The sequence below is a fragment of the Miniopterus schreibersii genome, assembly GCF_964146895.1.
Source record: "Miniopterus schreibersii genome assembly, chromosome: 11".
Classification (NCBI taxonomy): Eukaryota; Metazoa; Chordata; class Mammalia; order Chiroptera; family Miniopteridae; genus Miniopterus; species Miniopterus schreibersii.
In genome coordinates, this window is record NC_138111.1 from 28,543,563 (window position 1) to 28,561,185 (window position 17,623).

General features: G+C 48.2%; 2 protein-coding genes across 5 annotated transcripts in view; one reads left to right on the forward strand and one right to left on the reverse strand.

Annotated features, from left to right (window-relative positions):
• BAG1 (BAG cochaperone 1) overlaps nt 1-17,623 on the forward strand; it is a 38,327-nt gene that overhangs the window by 9,535 nt on the left and 11,169 nt on the right. For 2 of the 4 annotated variants that reach the window (XR_013999909.1, XR_013999910.1), the window contains exon 7: nt 195-285. Coding sequence is in view for 2 of the 4 variants with exons in the window: in XM_081152183.1 (XP_081008309.1) it covers nt 195-284 (90 nt within the window). In the remaining 2 variants the exon portion in view is untranslated. Of the gene's footprint in view, nt 1-194; nt 2,626-3,766; nt 4,869-17,623 lie in introns of those variants that run through there. The other 2 variants (XM_081152183.1, XM_081152182.1) reach the window with 2 other exon arrangements.
• On the reverse strand, nt 3,621-10,111 carry SPINK4 (serine peptidase inhibitor Kazal type 4). The gene is made up of 4 exons (XM_081152184.1): nt 9,999-10,111; nt 6,653-6,693; nt 5,141-5,253; nt 3,621-3,762 (listed from the first exon to the last, which is right to left on the reverse strand). Exons 1-4 carry the CDS (start codon nt 10,057-10,059, stop codon nt 3,717-3,719), a joined length of 261 nt encoding a protein of 86 aa, XP_081008310.1. The 5' UTR covers nt 10,060-10,111; the 3' UTR covers nt 3,621-3,716.

Below are 17,623 nucleotides of genomic sequence, written 5' to 3' on the forward strand. Positions count from 1 at the left end.
TAGAGCATTGTCAGAAACCCTGGTCTTGCGCTTCCCTCTACCTCCCTATCTTTACTTTGAAGCCCAGGCCATCCCTTGCACAGCCTGTTTCTGCATGAGTCAGTCACCCATGGAGTCTTCAGGATGGCTGAGCACAGAGCCTTGGGGTTGGCCAGCGCTGGATGGACCCTTACTGCCCTGCGTTTATCTTTCAGGCATTCCTTGCTGAGTGCGACACAGTGGAGCAGAACATCGGCCGGGAGACTGAGCAGCTGCAATCCACAAACTTGGCCCTAGCCAAATGAGGTGAGGCGGAGGAGGCTGTGCTGCCCTGAAGAGCAGTACCACCAGCTCTGCCCTCTCTGGAACAGAAGTTACCTGATTTCTCCAGGGCTGCTGGGGGCAATTGGACAGTTACTAGTTTTCCTTCTCCTGCGCCTGTTCTTAATGAACAAGTATTGTCTTTATAATCTTAAGTAGAGATCTTACTTGTTTTCTCGTTCTGTCTCTGAGTGGCTGTGCTGTTCAGCAGCCCACCTTGTCTGTGGAGGGCCCAGGTCTTCCCAAGTCTTTTGACTTTTGGGTGCTCTCATTTGTCCTGGGGCAGTATAGGTTTATAGGCCACCCTGGTCTTCAGATATATGAGGCCTTTTTGCCCTTGTGGTCCCATAGAAGTAAATCAGAATTATTGCAAGGTTGTATCTAGTCAGGAATATTGGGAATGGCTTGGAACAGGGGTTTGGCACACAGTAGTCTAAGTATCCCTTGTTGTGGCCTAATTCTGTAACAGCTGGCTGGGTTGTTGGTTCATTGACCCTGTCCTTACCTCCCCGTGACCTTGTACAGCCACAGGCCAGGAGATTTTAGGGGGCTATTCCTTGGGGGGGGGGGGGGTCTGTGGTTGATGTATGGGCTTCCTTGTCCCCTAACAAATCTGTAGGAGGTTAGAACCTAGTGTTGACAGAGTCTCTGCTTGATACCAGGTCAAAACCATGGCTCAGGAAGGGCAGAGAGGGCAACAGAGTGAGTAAAGCAGGCAGAGGGTGAAGACAACCATAAACTTCTCAGGAGTCCCTTCAAAGGAGTTTTGTTAACTACTGTCCTGAGATCTATATTTCCTTCAAGGCTGTTCCTGTCTGTCTGTGGCCTTCCCCACCCCATACCACTTTTTTTTTTAAACTTTGTAGTTTGTATACACATCGGCAAGCAGAAGAGTGTTTAAACTTTTTAAGATTTTTTTTTTTAAATCCTCATCTGAGGATATGTTTGTTTATTTTAGAGAGAGAGGAAGGAAGAGAGAGAGAGAGAAGCATTGATTGGTTACCTCTCGTATGCACCCTGACCTGGAGTTGAACCTGAAACCTTTTATTTGGTATATGGGCTGATGCTCCAATCAACTTAGCCACACCAGCCAGGGCTAAACTTTTTTTTTTTTTTTTTTTTTGGATGAAGCATGAGAAGCAAAAGCCTCTGTGGTTCTAGTAGTAATTTTAATAAAGGTGAGAATGGTTTTGCATGCTAGAACTCGTAAACTGGTCAGCTGCTGTCACCCCATTTTTCACACAGTGCCCAGGAGACAGGCTCCCAACAGGCCACTCTGAGGCCAACCTTATTTGTCAGAGAGGGCATCACTGCAGTCCCAGGAATTTAGGACTGTGTGGGTGAGACTAGAACAAGGTGGTGATAAGATGGACAACTGGATGAAACTCAGGGCCCATCCCATCCCACCAGTTCAGTACTTATCTGTTTTTATGTAGTAGCTATGTCACCTGGGGCCATAATATTTAATGAAAAGTTACTGTGTGCCAGATACTATTTTAATATTCTAGATGTATTAATCATTTAATCCTCATACAGCCTAGGAGGTAGACAGATCCTAGCCCATGTTAGAGATGAGGAAACTTAGAGCTTAGGTAATTTGCTAAAGTCGTGGAGTTAGTGATGAAGCTGGGACACCAAGCTGGGCAGTTTGATTCAGAGTCCATGCTCTTAATCTCTACTGTACTGCCTCCCAGTCGACACAGGGTTGCATGTTCTCATTTTCTCTTCCTCTCCCTTCTCCCATGTTGTTCTTCCCACTTGCTCTCTGGTCCTCTCCAATTCACTCTCCACGGAGCATTGTGAGTGATTATAAAGTACAAATCATGTCAGTCCCCTGCTTAAAAACATCCAGTGGCTTCCCTCTCTCATCTTATCTCGGGCCACTCTCCTGTTTGCTCTCTGGTCAGCCACTCTGGTCTTCATTCAGGTCCTCAACTGCTCTGTACCCTCTCCTGCCCCGGGGTCTTCGCACACGCTGTTCCTCTGTTTGGACAGCTCCTCACCACTCTTCCACCACTGCCACCCCTTTCCTAGGTAACTTCTATTTATTCTTCTGAACTTAACTCAATTTCTCTTCCATGGATTGTCTGAGAACATATCAAGCCTCCCTCACAGCTTGCTATAACTTTTCTTTCACGGCATGTATCATAGTCTGTGATGATTTATTTATGGGATTATTTGATTTAATATTTGCCTTTTATACTTGACTGTAAATTCCTTGAGTTAAGGAGCTTTGTCTTGTTAACAGCATATTTCAAGCACATTGTCTGGTTTATAATAGATGCTGAATAAATATTTGGAGAATGAATGAATGTCAGACACACATATCAGTAGTGAAAGTCTCTATAATAGTTGTGAATCTGTCAGCATCAATTCCTGCTTAGGTTCCCATTTCTGTGGTTCAGAGAATGTTGGTTCCTGCCTTCTCTGCCCCTACTTTCCTCTCAAATGTGTGTTTTCCCACAGAGAATTTTCTACCTTATCTGCCCACCCTAGAGCAGGAATCTGAGTCCATGTGAAATGCTCCCATCTAGCCAGGCCCCTCCACACTCTTTCCCCCACCACCATTATCAAGAGGTTCCTCCTATAAGCTTTGGCCTAAAGAGGGGGTACTTGACATATACCATAGGCCAGGGCCTTTGTGGTCAGATTTCTGAATGCTGTGTGTTCCTATGGGCCATTGTGTGAGTGCATGTGTGCTGTGTGTGCCTGGGGTTGTGTCTAATGTCAACATATTTAACAACCAGTCAGAGTGGATGTTGACCAAAAGAGAGCAGGATCTAGAGTCATCCTGCTGTGGGTGAAAAGGGTGCAGGAGGACATCAAGGGCTTGAGGCAGCAGCTATTTCAACTGTTATAAACCTAGTTCAATATTATAAAAGCAGTTCAGTTGTACCGTGTACACTACCTGAATATCAGCTGTGGTTGGGGGTGTGTGTGTGTGTGTGTGCATGTGAGAGAGAGAGGCTTGGGGTGTTGGATCGGTCAGGGAGAAAGCCATGAGGGATTGTGGAACCCTCACAAAGGATTCTGAAGTTGGGCCATGCACCCTGGCAGCGGCAGAGGGCATAGATCTCACCTAGGTTCTTGGCCTTATTCGGACAGGAGCACTGAGCAGACAGAGCCCTAAAGCCAGGGGCTAGTGTCTCAGAACCCTGACCTCAGAAAGGGAAAAAGGACCTGGGATCTCTAGGGGAGCATGTGACAGGGTTGAGGAGCATAGGAGGGATGGAGAGGACATAAGTTTCAGAGTATGGAAGATGGGGCCAGATCCATCACACCGCCTCCCCAAAGCCCCCAAAGATACTGGCCCACTTGGTGGGTTGGGCTGGATCTTTTATTTCATGTCACATCCTTCCCACTCCCACCACTGTTCTCCAGCCCAAAGCTTCATGGCTTATGAGGTTCCTGTGGGATCAGCATTTGCCATCCTTCACGATCTGGATGTCCTGTTTGGTTTTCCTAGGATCACAGAAGACAGGGATGAGGCCATCTCCTTTGGAACTGTAATGTGCCCTTCAGGGACCTTGGTGCAGTCCATCCAGACACCCTACTGAGCCCTACCCACCCACTCAGTGTATGGTGCAAGGCAGATCTCAGAGGTACCTGAGCACATCTTTCTTCAGCTTTTCCCTCTTGCATACCCTCCCCTGGGAGATTTCAGCTTCCTGGGGTTTCAGTCACCACTGCATGCTAATGACTACAAACCTATCTCCAGCCCAGACTTTTGTCCTAAACTCAAGCCATATTTCCATTGGGTTGTCCCAGAGGCTCAACTGTCCAGAGACATCATCACCCCACAAACCTGCTATATCCCCCCATTCCTCATCTTGGCACATGGCACCACCAACTGCCCACGCAGTTGGAAACCAGCATGTTGCTTTTGCCTCCTCCCTGCCCCCATCATCCCTCACATCCAATCTCACAGCCTATCAGTTCTCCCCCAGTATAATCATGAGTGTTTAGTCATGATCGTTAGGACTGTCCTGCTACTCTCTTGCCTATCTGCCTAGAGAATTGTAGCTTCCAAAGACTTTCTTCTCTTCCATGATCTCACTTAGCTCTGGCCTACTCAAGGGTCTTATTAATGAAGACATGAGACCAAATGGGTGATCAGACATACCAAGATCTTGTTTTGGCCCTGCCCACCTCTCTAGATTTGCCTCTCCTCTATTCTTTAAATTTTATACTTCAGCATATCCAACTTCTTATATTTCCTCAAATATAAACTTTCCCTTCTAGATCTTTCCAAGCTTATTTCTCTACTTAGAATTACCTCCCTTGTTTCTTCGTTTTCATAGCTAGTTTCTAGTTATCCCTCAGAGCTGGGAAATCTTCCCTGTCCTTGCCCTGTACCCGCAGAACCCTGTGTGCTCCCATCTGAGCCTTTAGCATTCTTTTCTGCAGTTGGCTAACCATCAGCTTGGCTTTCACCTTAGACTAACTGTATGCCCCCGAAGGCCAGTGATGCTGTCTAGCTTATTATGCCCTGTTGTATCCCCAGTGCCTACCACATAGTAGGTGCTCCATAAATAATTGTTGACTAGATGAATAAATAATCAAACGAGGCCACCTAATCAGTTAGGGTCAGAACAAGGAAAAGGACCCAGGATTTTTGCCTTCATCCCCGACCCCCCACCAGCTGTGGCTTTCTGCTTGGAACCATGTGCATGAATTACACTTGTGCTCGTTCTGTTAGAGGAAAATGTTGGAGGATTCTTCCCAGGTCAAGTGTGTTTGAAGAAAGAGGCAGGTCAAGTCTTGCTCCTTTCAGACTTGTATGCACCAGAGATGGCTCCCCACACAAGCAAATATAGGGAAAAATGGGGAGTAGACTTACATCCGGACTAAGCAAAGCTGGCATTCACTGTCATATGTAACCCCATCAGTGCCGCAGACTGGGTTAGATGTCTGGGAACACTCTGGAGACTCTGCCATATGCTCACAGATGGGCTGTGAAAGAGAAGACGGGAGGGAGGTCACTCAAGGATTCAGAGGCAGTGAGGAAGACCTCAGGGGCTCTGCTTGGAGCCCCATGGAGGAGCCAGATTCAAAGGCCCCAGTGTGAGTCCGGTGAGCATGAAACCAACCACTCAGGGCCCCGGCACATTTGTTTGTGTAGACCTGCATGACTGTGTCTGTGGCTATATATACATTAGTGTGTACCTGTGTCTGCTGAGCCCAAATATGCACACTTGGATGAGTGTGTACCTGTGTTTATGTCTATGTGTGTGGAGTGAGTGTGTGCCCCCAAGCTCCTAGGGATAGGTTCATACACTCCTCAGAGGGTCTAACTGGAACCTTTGCTGCTGGCTCCGTTGTGGACCCCAGGAGATAGAACCACCCATCATTCCCAAGAGGCCCTTCCTCCCCTGGGGCTCTCCTGAACTCACCTTGGCCTGCATAACCTATCCTGTCCCTGGTATGGGAAAGCTGGAGAAATAAGACAGGGCTTGGGACTTAATTGAGGCTCAGTCTGAAGGGGTTTCAGGCCAGGCCTGAGGTCACTCAGAACTGGTTCAGGATGGGATCAGGGCCTGGGATAGGGATAGGGCTGGGAGGTAGTGTGGTGTAGCAGTGAAGGCCCTAGGCCTTAGAGACCCAAGTTCTTCACTGAATAGGTGTGTAAACTTGGGTGAGTATACCTACTCTCTGAGCCTCAGTTTCCTCATCTGCAAATACTCTAATAATAGTAGTCTTCTCACATATGGTAATTGAAATAATGTATGGAAAGTATTTGGCTCTTTGGCACAGAGCAAGTGGAGCTGGGTTCTGATGGGCTGACAGTGAAGATGCTGAGGCTGCTGGATGGGTAGGTGGCTTTGAACCTCTCATTCACCTATGTGAAGGGTGTGTTGGGGGTCTCCAGGAGGCCACCACCACTGCCTCAAGCCCAGGGCCAAGGTGGAATCAGGGTTCAGGGAGAACTTGATGTCTATGCATCAGAGTGAAGGAACAGATAGATGATGGGGTATGGTTGGAAGAGGCTGGCATCTCTGCAGGGCCATTCAGTGTGCCAGGATCACCTCTTTGGCTTGGACCTTGCAGCCTATCCATCTGCACTGTACAAAGCAGAGAGTGCACTTGATCCTGCTGAGCCTGGGTGGGGGGAATCTCACTGCTGGCAGGGGCCTTGATGCCAGTTTTGGAACTTTGGCAAAGGGGCTGGACCTGCTCAGCCTGGAAGGGCTAGCCTGGGGAACATACGGGCTCAGGAGACCACCCTGACCACCATAGAGCGATGGGAGTTATCTGAGCAGGAGTATAAAGGAAAAAAACGTTGGTTTTCCAGCATATACGGGAGGGCTCCCCTCTATAGAGGGAAGACCAGAACTGCAAGCAGCTGCCTTACCATTCTTGAGAAAATGAGCTTTTCTGCTGACACTGGCACATCTGAAAGGCAAAACAGCAAGAATTAGGTGATATCTGCTCTAGGCCCCAGGTCTAGGGATCTGAGGACTGCTTCATCGGAGGACCTGTTTCTGCCACTAGCCAATCTCAAATTCCTCAAGGAAAGGTAGTGAGTCACCAGACAGTGAGGCTCCCAGGAAGCTGATGTGACCTTGGGTTGCATGAACAGAGACAAAAAGTCTAGCATTAAGAATAGTCCAGCCTGTTCCTTATTAGTCAGATTCCACTGGAATTATGTCCCATGTAATAATAAAAATAACAGTTAATATGTGCCAAGCATTGAGAATACATACCTCAATGAAGGGGACTTTCTCCAGAAGTGGAGAGTTCTCCATCACTAGAGGTGTACAAGACACTGTGGTTTTAGCTTCTCTTGATAATGCTATTATAAGAGATTTCTGAGGTAGAGAGGGAAAAGGGAGACTAAGGGACCTCTGATGTGCTGTTTAAGCCTGGCGTTGGGGCATCAAAATGCAAATCTAGCCTTGTCTCCACACTGCCCAAAACCCTGTCCATGTCATAATTTCCAAAACTGGAAATTACCAAGTGTTCTTCAATAGTGAGATACAACTCAACAATAAAAATGAGCAAACAACTGATAATGTAACAACATGACTGAATCTCAAAAACATGCCGAGCCAAAGAAGCCAGATACAAAAGACTATACATACTGTGTGGAGGGGGGCACCTTGGGTCAAGGTAAAGGGGCAGCCTGGGGAATAAATGCAGCTTTCTATGTGACATTCTAGAACAGGCCAAGAGAACCTATGGTAGAATAAAGAGCAGTGGTTGCCTCTGGGGATGGGGCCGGGGTGAGGATTGACACGGAAATTTCTGGGGGCAATGGAAATGTTCTGTATCTAGATAGTGGTCAGGGTTACACATTTATATGCCTTGTCAAAATTCATTCAATAAAATTCAGTGAGTGATAAGATTTGTGCATTTCATGGTAACGGTTAGGGGACAAAGAAAGCATTAAAAAAATATAAAGCCCTTCTAGGCTACCTGTTATGATCACTAAGCTCCTTCATTTTATGTTCAGGGCTCTGCATGAGCTGCTCCCAAACTTGTCCCTGGACTCACTTCCTAGCACTCCTCTCCATGTCCCTACATCACAGCCTGCTCTTCCTAGAACAGGCTCTACTTTGGCACATACTGTTCCCTCTGCCTGAAATGTCCTTATTCCCCTTCTCCTATTGACACATACCCTTTTTTCAAGGCTCAGATATACTTTCCAGAGAAGCCCTCCCTGATATCCAAACATTTGGGGAGCATTTGAGATCTTGCTCCCAGCATATGTCGTCGAGTTTGGCTCAGATAAACTATTAACAATTTAAAAACCCCAAAAAACAAAAAGCCCCACATTTATTTCCCACATTTCTGGATGTGGGAAGTTCAGTGTCATGGTGCCAGCAGGTTTGGTGTGTGGTAAGGGCCTTCTTCCTGGTTCATATCCTGTGCCTTTGTACTATGTCCTCAATGGTAGAATGGTCTAGGGGGCTCTCTGGAGCCTCTTTATAATGTACTAATCCCACTCATGAGCGCTCCAGCCTCATGACTTACCTTCTCATCACCTTGGGGGTTAGAATTTCAGTATATGAATTTGGGGGGCCACAATCATTCAGACCATAGCATCGTCTTCCATGCCACTGTGTGCTGTCCCACTGGGTCACTGCTGCCTTCCCATGGGCCTGAGCTCCTTGGGGCTCTTGCTTCTGCCTCCATGTGGCAATTCCCCCATACAGTGAGTGTTTGGGAATTAACCATTAAATTGCATTTTGTGGGGAAGAGTTCAGAACCCTGTAGTGTCAGAGTTTTTTCCTGGAGGATGTGGGAAGTATTTTTCCCCAGGCTGCCCTTGACCTTGGCCCAAGGTGTCTCCTCACTCAGCCAAGGCAGGAATCTGAAATGGGCACATGGATTCTCTACAGGGCAGGCTGCCTCAGTGTTCCCAACAGAAGTACTCAGGGAAAGGAAGCCAGGCTGGGAGTAAGCAGGCTCTACTGGGCCAGAGGCCCCAGGCTCTGGGTCTGTGTCCCCCAACTGGGGAAATATCTGTAGGACTGGCCATGAGGTCAATGGCCTTGATGTCCTGAAGGCCTTGCCCTGTAGCATCATGACTTTGTCCAGGTGGGTCTTAAGTAGCCTCCCTGCTTCCCCCTTTAGTCTTCTCAACAGTAACCAGAGCGAACCTATTACAACATAACTCTCCTGAAAACCCTTCACTACCTCCCATTTCACTCGGAGGAAAAGCCAAGTTCACATTGGCCTTCAAGGCCTTACGCACTACGGTTCCTGGTTGCCTCTAGTCCCCTGTCCCAGCACTCTGAACCCTGCCTCTCAGTCCCCTTCGATTGCACTGGCCTCCTTATAGTACTTCAAACACTCCAGGCATGCTCCTACCTCAGGGCCTTTGCACTGCCTGTTTCCCCTGCCTGGAACCTTCTTTCAGATATTCACATGGCTCACTTCACCTCCTTGAAGCTTTGTTCAAACATCAGCCTCTGAGGGAAAACTCCCCTGACTTGTCATTACAACCCCATCCCAAACCCCATCATCCTGCCGCATATTTTTTCCCTTAGCCTTTATCACCTTCTAACATACTATTTAACATACATTACACCTATCTTGTTTATTGTTTATTCCTCACCACCCCCCCACCCCCCATTGGATTTACACTCACTAATATGTCCTAAGGGCCCAGAACAATGAGAACAATCCCTTATACACAGCATGTGTGAGACTGCAGAGGTGCCCCAAGCCCTGAGGAGACCCCATTTCAGCTGCACGTGTCCAATCCGGGGCAGAAGCTCCCAGGAAGAGGGCTCCCATGTGCTTACATGGCTGCTCTCAGTCCCACAGTGATAGCCTGTCAGAGTGGTTAAAAGCTCAGAGGACCCAGGCTAGGCTTCCTTCAGGACCCACCACCCTGCAGCCAGCAGACTTGTATATCGCCCTTGAGATAGGCCAGCTCCTTTCTGCCCCCCTGATCTCTAGCCCAGTAGTTGCTCATTGCAACTTTGAACTAGAACAGTCTCCTGCTTTACAGCTGGAGAAATACAGCCCCAAGAGGGAAAGGATTTTTGCAATCCTAGGCCAGAGTCAGAAATTGAACCCAGATTTCCTTTCTCCTAGCCCAGGACTTTCCCCACCATGGTGGAGGGGTGCAGAAAAACGTTACATGCAGAAAACAGGCCTCACAGGGTGCTCCAGGCCCATCCTCTGCCCCCACCTCAAGCTCACCTACCAATGCCAAACCACAGAGAATCCAAGCTCTGCCCACTCACCCCTGTCCACAACGAGGAGGGCAGCCAAGGCCAGGGCGACCACCCACATACGGACAGCCATGCTGATCCTGGGCTGATGTGGGCTCAGCTAGCTGAAGCCTGGGCCAGGGGAAGGATGGGAGCCTGTTTATAGTGCTGATCCCTACCCTTATCTTATCTGGGGCCAGATGGAGAAGCCAGGAGTGGCTCCCAGAGTTAATCTCTGCACCCTGGCATCTGGAAAGGGCTTTCTCTGTGCAGAGATGCTGAGCGGGGGCAGGAGGGGGGGGGACTTGTAAAACTGATGCCAGGCTGAGGGCTGGAGCAAGAGGAAGAGGGAAATTGAAGTAGAAAGAGAAAAACAGAAAAACCAAGTCAGGAGAGAGAGGCAGATCAGAAAGAAAAACAAAAGCAACTGGGAGGTGGCAGGAGGCAGAGAAAAGGGGCTGGAGTCATGGATTCCTTTCCGCGTGCCTCCACCAACCAATTTTGTGACCCCAGAAAAGCTACTTTTTAAACTGCCTCAGTTTACCCATGCACAAAATGGGGGTGATAATTCTGGCTCTGGCTCTGGCTCCCTCATAGGGCTTCTGTTAAGATGAGACTGGGGATAGGAGATGGGAAAATATTTTGCAGAGTATGAAATGAGGTATAAAGGTAAACAAAAATGTTTCCTTCCTTCCCCTTCCCTCCCTCCCTCCTTCCCTCCCTCCCTCCCTCCCTCCCTCCCTCCCTCCCTCCCTCCCTCCCTCCCTCCCATCCATCCATCCATCCATCCATCCATCCATCCATCCATCCATCCATCCTTCATGATGAAGGTACAACTGATGGAGCAGGGAAAGGGCAAAATAAAATATTATAAGGAAGATGCCCTCATGCTTTGCATGTATTATCTGTCTATTTGCATTTTAATGGATTAAATGCAGACAAGATTCTTTTCAAGAAAAATCAGTTCCTAAAACTACTTCATATTTATGCAGTATATATGAATGAAATAATTTGGTTATCTGCTTTCAAAGAATTTCTGATTTATTAAAAGAATAACGGCCCTGGCTGAGTAGCTCAGTTGATTGGAGCATCATCCCAATAAGCCAAGGTTCAATCCCCGATCAGGGCACATACAAAAAGCAACCAATGAATGCATAAATAAGTGGAACAACGGGTCAATATTCCTCTCTCTGTCTCTTTCTCAAAACAATAAATTTAAAATTTTTTTAAATGAATAACAAAATTTTATTTATATATATATTTCTTTAATTCACTTGGATCAGTGATTTTTAGCTCCATCTGCAGATTAGATTTCTCATAGGAGAATTTAAATCTACAAAAGCTGGACCTCACTCAAAAATATTTGAATAAAAATTTCAGTGTTGCCCAGCCGGCGTGGCTCAAGGGTTGGGCATCAACCTGTGATCCAGGAGGTTGAGGTTTGATTCCTAGTCAGGGCACATGTCCGGATTTGGGCTCCATCCTCAGTGGGGGGCGTGCGGGAGGAGCCGATCATCAGTAGCTTTTCATCATTGATGTTTCTATCTTTCTCTCCCTCTCCCTTCTTCTCTCTGAAATCAATAAAATCATATTTTTTAAAAAATTTAGGATTTTTCCCAAAAAACCTTTTTTTAAATTCAAGCTTACAGATAAAAGTTGTGAGAATAGTTAAATGAGTCAATGGGAAGGATTCTTGTTCAAGAATAACCCCTTGGGGGTCCCAGCAGCCAGACAATCACCCCTACACACCAACAGAAGCCCTGGATCTGCAGCCCAGCCCGATGGTCATGACTCAGCTTCAGGATCCTCCTGCCCCTCCTCAGGAACCTGCATGGCCCTCAGATGCCTCTGTGGCAGGTGGCAGCTATCCTTCCATTGCTTAGCCAGGCAGAGCAAATATTTAATGATAATTTCCTGTCCTAGAGCCAGAACATCTCATAAAAGGAGAACATTAAAGGTCATCTAGGTCCTGTCTCCCATTTTTTTGTTTGTGTGGGTGTTTTTTTTAATCCTCACCCGAGGACATTTTTTCCACTGATTTTTAGAGAGAATGGAAGGGAGGGAAGAAGGAGGAGGGGGGAGAGAAAGAGAGGGAGAGAGAGAGAAAAAAACATCAATGGGAGACAGACACACACACATAGATTTGTTGCTTCCTGAACACACCCCAAACGGGGCCAAGGATTGAACCTGCAACCCAGGCACATGCCCTTGACTGGGAATCGAACCCATGACCCTTTGGTGCATAGGCAGACACTCTAACTACTGAGCCACATCAGCCAGGGCATGTCTCCCATGTTTTACTCAGGCCTCCCTATAACAGGCCCACCAGGAAGTCATCCTCCACTGATGAGCTCACTACCTGCCATTTTCATTGTGGGATGGCTTTGAACAGAGTCCTTCCTCACACAAGAGGTTGGCTTCCCTGAGACTCCATGCTTCTGGGATGCTGTGAGAGCCCAAGAGAGGCTCCTGACACACACCAGACTCCAGATGGCAGGCCTGGTCAGAGAGCCTGGTGTGTCTCTGGCAAAGGAGCAAGAGTGCTTTCTTCTAGCCTGAGCCAACCCCTCCCTCACTATCCCCCTGCTCTGGATTCTCTGGGGTGCAGAGAAGTACAGAGGGAGAGTTCTGAGACAGGAGTGAGGTGATCTGGGTTTGTTCATTGCTTCAACAAATATTGTATCTACTATATTCCATGCTGTTCTAGTCACCAGGGATTCAGCTGTGAATAAGATAGAGAAGGTCCCTGCCCTTAGGGAGCTTACATTCCAGTGACAGACAACAAATAAATATAAAATAAACACATGATATGTAGAAGAGAAATTAAGTGGTATAGGGAGAAAGTGACAAAAGGGAAGGAGGCTGCTCTTTTAGATAGTGACACAAGCAGGAAGGAGCAAGTCCTGCAGGAACCAGGGGGAAGAGCCTGCCAAGTGGAGGAACTGCAGGTGCAAAGGTTCTCGGAGGGTTAACAAGCTTGGCATGCTCAGGAGGTGAATATCAAGGAGTCCATTATGGCTAAAGTAGAGTGAACAAGGGATTGAGTAGCAGGAGGTGAGGGCCAGCTCATGCTCAGGTCCCAGCCCAGCCACCAACTTGGGTGAACGTGGGTGCATCCCTTCACCTCTTTGGGCCTGCACATATGCTCCCATCTGAGAAGTGAGCACACTGTTAGGTACCAATACCAGCCTGAGTCCCAGGGCAGCTGTGAGGGCCTGGGGGAAGAGTGTGAGGTGAGATGTGTGCAGCTAATGTGATGCCAGGAAGCACCTTGATTGGAGATTCCTGGAAGTAGGCAGAGGCCAAGCCTTAACAGTCCTGGGCACATACACAAGTGCTAGGGATCAATACATAAAGACAGAGATGGTCTAAAACGCTGAAGCAGGGGAAGCAGGTGATTCCTCCATCTCCTGCCCCACATCAGAGTGAAGACTGGTACATGTGAGCTGGCTAAGCCAACCCACTAGCCTTCATGCTGTGTGCTAAGACTTGGACTGGTGCCCAGCTCCTCCAAGAATACAGCCCCTCCTTGATGACAACACAAGATCCATTAGGTCTGAGTCACAAGCCTTGTTGATAAGTTGATCGAATGGTGGCTTTGTTTGGCTTAAGGTGGGTGAGCTGAGCTCAAACAGGCCTAAGTCTGCCATATGGCAGAGACAACATGGTCAGCTTGCCTCTGGACTATTGCTGGCCCCTCAGCCCACATCCTGCTCCACCCTTCCTCCAGCCTTAAGTGCTCCCACCTGCCCATCTACCTGCTATGAGCAGCCCAGGTGTGGTCACCCACTCCAGAAGGCCTGGTCTAGGTACAGCCAGTTCCACAGCCTGTCCTCTCCTGTACTCCTCGGCCACCTGACTCCATGTCCCAGCTCTGGCCACTTCTCATTCTACCTGGTCCAAGCCTGTGGGGACCCACAATAGCAGTGGGAGAAAAGGGCACCCCTCTACTTCTTCAAATGGAGATATCACCTACTTGTTTGGGATCTGACTCCAAGGAAGACTCAGCGATGGGAATGACTGAAGTCATTCTTCCATGGGGACACCCACCTTGCCATTCAATGGACACTTATTGAGTACCTACTATTGGGTACCGGTCACTGTGCCAGGTCCTGGGGCCACAGAGATGAGTGAGAAACATCCCTGTGCTCAAGGAGCTTGCAGTATACAGTGGTGGTGAAAAGGAATGGACACATGAACACTTGACAGGTATTTATAGAATGCTGTGGTTAGAGCAGTCATAGAAATAGTGATAGATATTTATGGACATTCAATATGTCCAAAAGTCAACTTACCATCAACTTACCCACCCAAAGATAGCCTACCTCCCAGTTCCCCAACTGGGTGGACAGCACCACCATCATCCAGGTGCCCTAGGCAGACCTGGGCATCACCTTGAACTACTCTCTTCTGCATTCGAGGAATCAGGTCTTACCGATTTCTCCTCCTCTCCATCTCTCACATCCATCACCTCCTTTACATTTCCTCAGTCATTGCTCTAGTTTGGCCTCCATGATCTCTCGCCTTCCTTACTCAGATTGTCTCCCTGCCTAAGGCCTCACCACCTCAAATTCATCCTCCATTCTGCTTCCAGAGCAATCTTTCCAAAATGCAAAAATACCCACTTGATCCCTCTGCTTAATATTATTCAATCATTACTAGTCAATTCCATTAAAATTATTCAATCTCTATTGACTTAAGGATGAAAACCAAACTCCTTGGCAGAGCATACACATCCTCCATGACTGCTTTTGCTGGCCTCTTGAACTTCATCTCTGGCCACTTAACCCTTCACTCCACTAGATTAACCACCCACCAGGCTTTTTTGCCTCCAAGCCTTTGCTCATATTACACCCTCTGCCTGGCATGCCCCTCTATCACTTCCTTTGGGTTTTTGTCCAGGGACCTCAGCCCTCCTCATTTTGAGCCCCTCATCTGTACAGACATCTAGCTGCACCTGTCTTGCTCTGTGGCTTTTTCTTGCCTACATGAATATCTCCCACACTTCCTTAGAGAAAGAGTGAGAGGACATCTGATCCACCTCATATACCAAATGCTCTGAGAAGGACCTGGCATGCATGTGTTGACTATATGGATACATCCAAGACTGAATGCAACTTCAGGAAAGCAAGGAGCCCAATTGCAGATTCTCGGTCAGCTGGACCCGAGGGCTTCAGAGAGCTGAGGACCAGGCTGGGCTCCAGTTGGCCCAGTGGGTCCAGTCACTGATCACTCTATGCTGTGTCCATATGGGAACAGAGGTGGCACTCTATTCCAAGGACCACATTTTTCTAGTTTTGGGCCCATCTGGTGGTGCCCCCAAGAATCCAGCATCTCCTCCAAGACCTAGATGTGGTGCTTCATTCCAAAAGTCATCCCAAACCCATCTACTGGGCTCAAAGACATCAGCTTCAGTACCTGGCGTCTCTCTTGGCGCATGGAATCCTGGCTTGATCATTAGCAACTAGGAGGAATTTCTAGGCCATTCCTCGCCCTAGGAGTGATGTGGGAATCACAAGAGACCTGGTATTCTGGGGCCATGTATCATCCAAGCAAGCAGTTCCATTCATAGGCATAGCTCAGAGTTCAAGTCCTCTGAGCCTATATATGAAAAACTGGTAACAAAGACTCATGAGATACTCTCTCCTTCTAGAGCTCTGATGGCCTTTAGAAAGATGACCATAGATTATTACAGCCAGGTGCAATGTGACACTACCCCAGACTATTAATTCTGATGGGGTCCATGGGTTGCAAGCAACAGAAACAGAGTCTTTCCAATTTAAGCAGAATAGGAATTTTCCAGAAGAGTACATGGTTGACTTAGGTTGGGCTCATTCAAGAGAAGACCCTAAGATATTAGATTCCAAGTAATTTTCTGGGAGGTGATTCCAGGTAGAAGAGCGAGGATAAGTCAGGGACGGGAAGGAAACCAATAGTGTACATTACTGAGGTTACCATTGTGGGAAACCAGACCTCAGTCCTACTGGGGACAGCCAGGGAACTGTAGAACACATCTCAGTTATCCCCACTGAGGGGTGAAGGAGCTGGTATATATATCCACCAACTCCCATAGTCACTGGTAGAGCTGCTGGAGGGAGGTCCTTAACTCCCTGCACTACTGGCCTGCCTCTCTGGTATCCCTGGGCATCCAGAGAAAGCGCTCAGCCAAAGGACTGCAGGGTTTGTGGATGGAAGTGCAGATATGTATAGGAATGGTGAGTGCCAAGGAGATGTGGGTGGGGCACTAACAGTGCCTGCTACCAGAGCTGCACAAAAAATTAGATGAAAATCTGAAGAACTAGGCCCAAGAAAGAATTGGGCCCCCAAAGCATAACAATAGTCAAGTATCTGCTTCCTGAGCAGGGAAGGTAATACATTTTGATGGAAAGTCCCACAAAGATTGTATTCCATGGGGGAGAGTAGGTCTCCAAAGCACACTTGGGATCCTGTTACCAGAAGAAGGGGGAACATTGCTGGTCATACAAAGGCCACAGATGTCACAAAATTTTCCCATATGCAAATCCCTTACCTGTGGGATGGATTCACTCACAGGACCCAGGGCTTCCTAAGCTGGACCAATTAGGTACCCGCAAAGTTACCTGCATACGGGAGTGCTACACAGAATAACAGTTCCCAGGCTCATGTGGCTCAGTTGGAGTGCTGAGTGATGGTTACCCTCCAGACTGTGCAGTGCCTTAGGGGTCAGCGAGGAGGCAGTGGGGCCATCAGAGTCTGGGCTGTGGAGTGTGGAGACCTTGCCTATGGGACGTGGGTCAAGTCATTTCACTTCCCAGCCTCAGTTCCTCGCCTGTGATCAGGGCTACCACATGTGGTTGTGTGCAATGTGCTCATCTCCAGGGGATGCAGTTCATGTGTGTCATAATTAACGCTGTAGTGTTCAGTGAATTGGAGTGGTGGCAGGTAAGGAAGCCAGCATCCTTAGTGGCAACCACCACAGGCCATGCAACATGCTCACAGGATCCTGGAGTGTGCTGGGAGCCCCAGAGTTTTGTTCCAAATCTCCCACTCCCATGTATCTCTTTGGAGGCTGCCGTCCCACTCTCCTGAGGTTGCATTCAGTCCCAGATGTATTCATCATCTCCTGCTGCAGACAGGCTTACTGCACTCAGTCCCATCGCAGCAAGCTTACATCATCTTAACTTTGGGGACTAAAAAAAATTGAGGGGGCTTCTCCACAGCCTCCTTCAGTATATAAAAAACCCAAGAGGAGACTCTGATTGGACTGGATAAGTCATGTGCTCATCTCTTGGACATATCAATGTGGCCAGGGGATTGGGCTTCGATGATTGGCCAGGCTGGTGCTACATGCATCTTCTTATTGCCAAAGCAGCAGGATAAAACAGTTAGTGACTGGCTGGGCAAAAGGTGGGACCTAAAGGCCCCAAAGGCTAAAGTCCTCAGCGCAGGTCCTGGGAATCCTGGACATTCTTTCCTCCCCTCTGTGTCCGGTGTGCCCCTGGTATTGGTGCACACCTTCTGGAGGCAGTGTGCTCACTCCCAGCCAGGCACTCTCAGCTGCCCATGGGTGTGGGCCCAGACAAGTGAGGGAGAGTCTGGTTCTTAGGCTCAAAGGCACTTGATAAATATTTGCTGTGCCTCGGTTTTGTTGTTACCCGGCAATACACACACACACACCC

What these genes read in the sequence shown, in the direction of transcription:
- SPINK4 (XM_081152184.1), bottom strand. Translation starts at nt 10,059, where the DNA reads ATGGCTGTCCGTATGTGGGTGGTCGCCCTGGCCTTGGCTGCCCTCCTC. An exon ending in CCTCCTCGTTGTGGACAGGG is followed by an intron (nt 6,694 to 9,998) that starts GTGAGTGGGCAG and finishes TTTGCCTTTCAG; the next exon opens with ATGTGCCAGTGTCAGCAGAA. An exon ending in AGCTCATTTTCTCAAGAATG is followed by an intron (nt 5,254 to 6,652) that starts GTAAGGCAGCTG and finishes TCTCTTTCACAG; the next exon opens with CCCATCTGTGAGCATATGGC.